The 7,889-nt window shown below is 37.8% G+C and overlaps 1 protein-coding gene across 1 annotated transcript in view; it reads left to right on the top strand.

Annotated features, from left to right (window-relative positions):
• The first annotated feature begins 3,818 nt into the window (after positions 1–3,818).
• Positions 3,819–7,889, top strand: part of Rnf19a (ring finger protein 19A, RBR E3 ubiquitin protein ligase) — a 29,650-nt gene continuing 25,579 nt past the window's right edge. The window contains exon 1 of the mRNA XM_090339146.1: positions 3,819–4,487. Coding sequence (XP_090195272.1) covers positions 3,892–4,487 — 596 coding nt within the window. The 5' untranslated portion in view covers positions 3,819–3,891. The remainder of the gene's footprint in view (positions 4,488–7,889) is intronic.

Genomic DNA, 7,889 nt, shown 5'->3' with positions numbered 1-7,889 from the left:
AGGATTATAGGCCTGTTACCATGCCCTGTTCGTTTGTTGAGATGAGGGTCTCACCACCCCAACTTGAACTTCTGCTGGCCTTGAACCTTAATTCTCCCAGTCTCTACCTCTTGTTTTATTTCTTGTTTTGTATGTGCTGGTATTAGGGCTTAAACTTGGGGCGTTCTGCACTCACTGAGTTCTTTTTTGCTCAAAAGTAGTATTCTGCCACTTGAGCTACATCTCCATTTCTGGCTTTTTGCTGGTTAATTGGAGAAAAGAGTGTCAGAACTTGTCTTCATGGCTTAAACCTCAATCCTCAGATCTCAACTTTCTTATAGCTAGGATTACAGTGTGAGTTTCAGGTTCCTGATAGATACCCTTGGATGTCCTCCTTCTTTTCCTTTCTTTAATATCCTTCCTTCATCCCTCCATTTCTTTCTTTTCTTTTTATTTTTCTAGTCTTGGGGCTTGAACTCACGGTCTGAGCACTGTCCTTGGGCTTTCACAAGGCTGGAGCTCTACTGCTTGAGCCACAGCACCACTTCCAGCTTTTTTTTCTCTATGTATGTGGTACTGAGGAAGTGAATCCTGATCTTTGTGCAAGCTAGGCAGGCACTGTACCTCTAGACCAAACTCCCAGCCCCCATCTCTTTCTTTTCATATAACTTTTAATTATACTATAACATACATTAAAAAATTCATTAATTATGAGTTCGTAGGTCAGTGACAACGCAGAGTGAACATACTTTTTTTTTTTTTTGCCATTCCCCTGGGCTTGAGCTCAGGACCTGAGCCCTGTCCTTGGATTTTTTTCTCGAGGCTAGAGCTCTCCCACTTGAGCCTCAGCACCATTTCTGATTTTTTTCTATGTATGTGGTCCCGAGGTATTGAACCCGGGTCTTTGCGCATGCTAGGCAAGCACTCTACCACTAAGCCAAACTCCAGGCCCCTGAACATACTTTTGTAATTGCTTCTACACATGTTAAGAAAGCTCCTATTGTATCCCCACCCCAAGGTGGTGACTTCTACTATTGTAGGTTAGTTCTGCTTACTTTGAATTTTATATGAGTAGAATTTTTTTCCAGTTAGAATTGGCTTTATTCAGAACCACTGAGTGTTTGACAGTTTACTCCCTAACATCTACAGCTATCCAACATATTTCCCAGCCTAGATTATGTATGACCTATGCTCTGTTGCCTCACAGCCTGGATCAGTGAGTAGGAAATGAATTGTGTAGATATTGTGTAGAAGAGTGGCCAAGATTAAATTTCTCTGATAACAGATTCATAAGATTGTAAGTCTGCTCAGGAGCAACGTAGCACTTTTAGTCATGTCCACTCCCATCGTTAGGATCATGAGCCATAGGAAATATTGCCAGGCAGTGGCAGAGGCCCAAACTACCTTATCTCTTAAAACCTTCTTTGGAATTATCTTAGGAATCGAGGCAAGGGCATAAATGGGGCAGAGAAATTGGAAATCTCTAACTGTGTAGTAAGGGGAAGCTGTGCCAACTGTACTGATACCAGAGCCACTTCAAGTCCACAAGGAATGGCCTTTCTGTTGTACACCAACAGCATGAAATGATACTTAAAGCCATTGATGAAAATGGGGACTGGAGGTGGCTTCTTGTGGATTTTGCCTATGAGTGGAATTTTATAGCACACCTTCTTTTATGTGGCATTCTTTACTTTGTATGTAGCAATGTAGTATAAATATACCACAACTTGCTCATCTGCTCTACTCTAGATGGAAATGTGGTTTGTTTTTATATTGACTGTTATAACTAATACTGCTGGGAACTTTGTTATATGTATACCACTGGATACCTTCATGCATGTAATATTAGAATACAGAAGAGAGCTTCTTCTATACTTATATCTGGAAGTGGTAATAAGTATATGTTCAGCCAGGTGTGGTGGCTCACACCTGTAATCCTAGCTATTCAGGAGGCTGATATCTGAGGATCAAGGTTCAAAGCCAGCCTGGGCACTAAAGTCTGTGAGATTCTTATCTCCAATTAACCACCAGAAAACCAGAAGTGGCATTGTGGCTCAAAGGGTAGGGTGGTAGCCTTGAGCTCAAGAGCTCAGGGACAATGCCCAGGCCTAGAGTTCAAGTCCTACAACCGACCAAAAAAAAAAGTATATATTCAGATGTGGTGGATATTCTTAACAGATTTCCAAAGTATGGATGTACTATTTTATATAACATTTTATATTCCTATCACCATTCCTCCATATCCTTGTGAACAACTGCAAATACCACTTTTTGAATTTTAGCTAGCTTTTGAGTATATAGTAACTGCTCTGTGTGCCTTTATTTTTTTTCCCTTATGACTAATTATGGTGATCATTTTTCTGTACCTCTTAAGTCCTCTTCCCATTTTTTCTGTTGTCTACTTTTAATGGTTTGTAACTTTTTATGTATTTAGGGTACTGTTCCCTTATTAGTTATATACAACACAAGTTTCTCCAAACCCTTAGTACTGTCCCTTACTTTTATTATGGACCAATATATCAATCTTTTCCTTTATAGTTAGGAATTTTTAATACTTTTTTTTTTCCCCCGCCTGTCCTGGGCTTGAGCTCAGGGCATGAGCACTGTCCTTGGACTTTCTCAAGGATAGCTCTACCACTTGAGCCTCAGCACCACTTCCAGCTTTTTTCTATGTATGTGGTACCGAGGACTAGAACCCAGGTCTTCGTGCATGCTAGGCAAGCACTCTACCACTAGGCCAAACTCCTGGCCCTGCACTGGTTTTTTGTTTTGTTTTGTTTTTCCATATATTTTTATTGTAATTAATAGAAGCATAGCAAGTCTAACAGATAAATACTATCATGCCCAGATAGGATCTCAGTAACTTTTTACCATAAACCTCTTGATCACCACTTCCCCAATAACTGAGGTTACAGATGTGAATCATTGTATTTGCCCTTTGGAATTTTATACATGATTTTTATACATGAAGTGAACCATAGGTTAAACTTGTTTTATTTTTCTCAGATGAATAACCAGTCAACACTTTAATTTTTTAAGCCCATTCTTCATGCTAAGAATGTTACCTTAGTCATAAATCAAGTATCATACATATGGAACATTTTTATATCCTATGTTATATAAGTTCAAGTGTAGAGAATCTGTTGTTAAGATTAAAGAATGTTCTCATTATATCAGATGTAATTTTATATACTCCTGTAAACGAATGTTAGTCTTTTTTAAAATAATTTTTATTGTGATTAATAGAAGGGTTACATTATATTCACCAGATAGAAGGTGCATAACTTCACAAACATTGATACCCTTTCTCATAACATGGTCCCCATCTAATGATTAAAGAACTATTTGTTTGAACTTGCACTGAAAATTTGTTTGTAAAAATGTACAGACTAATGCCGGGCTCAGTAGCTCATGCCTGTAATCCTAGCTACTCAGGAGGCTGATATCTGAGGATCAAGATTTAAAGCCAGCCTGGTCATTAAAAAGTCCATGAGACTCTTATCTCCGATTAATCACCAGAAAACTGGAAGTGGTGGTGAGCTTCAAGGGGTAGGGAGGTAGCCTTGAGCTGAAGAGCTCAGGGACAATGCCTAGGCCCAGAGTTCAAGTCCCATGACCAAAAAAAAAAAATATATATATATATATATACATATATATATATACATATACATATACATATCTATACGCAAACTAAAATTACAATTAAATGGTCTTGAAAGTTATTTTTGTTTTTGTTTTTCAGGACTTCCATGATATAGTCTTCCATAAACTGCACTTCCATAAACTGAATTCTCTGAGGGAGCCATGTTGGATTTTTTTACATCATGACCTAATGTGAATTCAAGAACAATAAGTTTTACTTTGAAATATAATGAAGGGCTGTGCATAACCACTGGCCCTGACTCAATTCTGATGAGCATTTTAGACATGAGTTTACATCGGCAAATGGGTTCAGATCGTGATCTTCAGTCTTCTGCTTCATCTGTAAGCTTGCCTTCAGTTAAAAAGGCACCGAAAAAAAGAAGAATTTCAATAGGCTCTCTATTTCGGAGGAAAAAGGATAACAAACGTAAATCAAGGGAGCTAAATGGCGGGGTGGATGGAATTGCGAGTATTGAAAGTATACATTCTGAAATGTGTACTGATAAGAACTCCATTTTCTCTACAAATACCTCTTCTGACAATGGACTAACTTTGATCAACAAACAAATTGGAGACTTTATAGAGTGCCCTTTGTGCCTTTTGCGGCATTCTAAAGACAGATTTCCTGATATAATGACCTGTCATCACAGATCTTGTGTGGATTGCTTACGACAGTACCTAAGGATAGAAATCTCTGAAAGCAGAGTTAATATCAGTTGCCCAGAGTGTACTGAACGGTTTAATCCCCATGACATTCGTTTGATATTAAGTGATGATGTCCTGATGGAGAAATATGAAGAATTTATGCTTCGACGGTGGCTTGTTGCAGATCCTGACTGTAGGTGGTGTCCAGCTCCAGATTGTGGGTAAGAAGGTTTTGACTTTTTCTGCCTTAATTGGTTGTTTCTTGGAGATAAGAATTTGCCAACTGTTACTCAAAGAGACAATCTTAACCTACAAGATAATTTACTTATTCAAAAAATACATTGACCATATATCCTATGAGGCACAATGTTAGATGTTAAAGCCAAGAAGCATCACTTGTTTTTATATTGTCCCTGTAAATTCAATTCCATATTTGGAAGAAAGAGTAAGATAGTGAGAATAGGATTTAGCTGTATACAATGCTGTCCACTTGGAGAATTTTTGGGGGGAATAACAAAATGACCAGGATTATTGCTGATGAGAGTTATTTGTGAACATAAATAAATGATCCTTTTGAAAAACACTTAACTGAACTATAGCATAGTGTACTCAAGTTTGTATGTGTATGTTTTTCTAAAGGCTTATTGAGTAATAAATTTTATAATTTAAAATGAGAAAAGTTATGTTCCTAGTGTGGTACACATAAGTCTCAGTTTTCCCTGGTATCAGTAGCACTGAAAGACCTGTTAAGGATTTCAGTAAAAATTACACAGTTATTTACTACTTCATGAATATTTTAATTATGGGTAGGACAGACTATACAGTATCATATTTGAATTATGCTATCTTTTATTGAAGGAAATTTATAACAAAATTAAAGGTTAAAAGTTATTTAAAGGGGGCTATAGTGAGCTAGGTTTCCAGGGACAATGGCATAACCAACCTGTAGGATTCATGAAGGACTAGACTCTCAAGAAAAAGAAGGGAAGAAGATATTGTTCAATAATGGTCAATATCATCAAATAATATATGATTGTAACACTTTTCTTTGTGAGCTCTGCTAATTGAGCCATACCCTATTTTTTGATTTAACCATTTTAAAGAAAGGATCTCATATTTTTTATCCAAACCTATCTTTGAACCTTGGTCTTCCTACCATAGCCTCCAAAGAAGCTGGGATTATGATGTGTGCTGCTAGCTTATTGGTTGATATGAGGTCTTGCCAATGTTTCGCCTGGGCTAGCAATCAAATTGTAATCTCCTTGATCTCTGCCTCTCAGATCTCTGGGATTACGAGCTTGAACCATCGGGCTTGACCTGTTATATTATTCTCTCACCCTTCCTCACACTCCCTACCCTACCCCTAGACTGGAACTCTTTACTTGATGCTTATACTCATTGGCTGGTTCTCTACCACCTGAGCCATACTTCCAAACCCCCTATTTTATTATACTTTAATATATAAGATATATTTTATATTATATTTTAGTATGATATTTCTTAGTAAAATTTTTTTCAGAAACTAGTACTCTGGTATTTTCACTGGTACTACAGTTTGAACTCTGTCTCACGCTTGCCCAACTGGCACTTTACCACTTGAGCAATGCCCCCAGATCTGCTTTTTGCTGGTTATTTTGGAAATGGAATCTCACAGACTTTACTGCCTGTGCTAACTTTGAACTACAATCCTTTAACTCTCAACCTTCTGAGTAACTAGGATTACAGATATGAGCCCTTGATAGCCAGCTACTTTGCTGTATTTTTTAACATTTTCCTCTTACTAAGACTTTATTTATAAAAAGTAAAATGTCTCATATTAAATATTTTGAAGAAGATAAATTATAATCTATTTAAGTAATGACTGTTACGAAAACAACCAAGCTTAATATTGTGTAAGCTTAATATGGAATTGCCCTTCATTAATTTGACTATAAACATTAAATTTTGGTGTTGATGGTTATCAGTAATTTTTATCTACGAGGGCAGAGAAAACAACACGTGTCTCGTGCATGCACACACACATACATTTGGTTGGTTTATACTGGCTCTCTAGTTAAGAACATATTTCATAAATTTGATCATATTGCAGGTTTTATGTTGGTGTTAATGTAGAAAACCTCATCCACTCAGTTAAGCTTGAAAGCATCATACCAAACAAGCTTTTTTTTTTTTAAAAAGTTACAATATTGTTTATCATGAACATGTTTAAACCTGATTTTGGCTTCCTGTCTTATCATGTTACAAGGATTGGGATGACTATTGTTATGTTGGATATGAAACTCAGGGAATTTTTTTGTTTTTGTTTTTTGTTTTGTTTTGTGGGTCATGGAGCTTAAACTCTGGACCTGGGCACTGTCCCTGAGCTCTTCAGCTCAAGGCTACCACCTACACCTTGACCCACAGCCCTACTTCCCATTTTTTTAGTGGTTAATTGGAGTTAAGGGTCTCATGTTCTTGGGGGAGGGAAATAGGGACAAAAACATGAGAAGGGATATCAATGTGTGAGAAGTAATACACCTACTACCTTATGAATGTAACTGTAATCCCTCTATACATTATCCTGACAATAAAAAAGAAATTAAAAAACAACAACAAAAAAAAACCAGTTTCATGTTCTTTAGAGCTCAGGCTGGCTTTGAACCGTGATCATCAGATCTTAGCCTCCTGTACGTGAGCCACCATGCCCAGCTAACTCAGAGTCTTTGTACATGCCAAAGAGTATTCTGCTACTAAACTATATACCCCACCCCTGTGAAGTTGATTTTACTAGAAATTGCTTTTATTAGAAAAGTCTTCCACAGTAAACTTCTAATAGGTCTTCCTCATCTTCATTTCTTTTTTTTTTTTTTTTTTTTTTGCCAGTCCTGGGCTTGAGCTCAGGGCCTGAGCACTGTCCTTGGACTTTCTCAAGGCTAGAGCTCTACCACTTGAGCCTCAGCACCACTTCCGGCTTTTTTCTATGTATGTGGTACCGAGGAATCGAACCCGGGTCTTCATGCATGCTAGGCAAGCACTTTAACCACTAGGCCAAACTCCCGGCCTCATCTTCATTTCTTAGATGTTTGGTTTGGTTTGGTTTTTGTAATATCAGAACTTGACATATGGCTTTGTACACAAGAGACAAATGATCACTCAACTCTACCTAATCCTCATTTTAACTTTAGTCATTCAAAATATTTAATGTACTGGAGATTTAATTAAAACTACCTTCCTCCCCCCCCCCCCCCCCAGTCCTGGACATGAGCTCAGGGCCTGAGCACTATCCTTGGGCTTTCTCAAGGCTAGAGCTCTGCCACTTGAGGCTCAGCACCATTTCTGGCTTTTTACTATGTGTGTGGTACCAAGGAGTCAAACCCAGGTCTTCATGCATGCTAGGCAAGCACTCTACCACTAGGCCAAACTCACAGCCCTAATTAAAACCTTTTGAAAAGCTCCCTGATGCATGCCTTTAATCCTAGCTCTAGGAAGGACAACAAGAGGATTTAGAGTTCTGGGCCAGCCTGGGCTACAGAGCAAGACTCATTTCAGAAAGTGGAGATAATGGGGAAGGGGAGAAAGTTTTAGAACTCAAAGAAGGACATTTTAAATTTAAATTCCATTTACTTAAATCTCACATAAAGAAT

Source organism: Megascapheus bottae, chromosome 9 (genome assembly GCF_031878675.1).
Source record: "Megascapheus bottae isolate mThoBot1 chromosome 9, mThoBot2.hap1, whole genome shotgun sequence".
Lineage (NCBI taxonomy): Eukaryota > Metazoa > Chordata > Mammalia > Rodentia > Geomyidae > Megascapheus > Megascapheus bottae.
The sequence above is the reverse complement of the archived record's forward strand: the minus strand, read 5'-3'. Positions and strand labels throughout refer to the sequence as shown.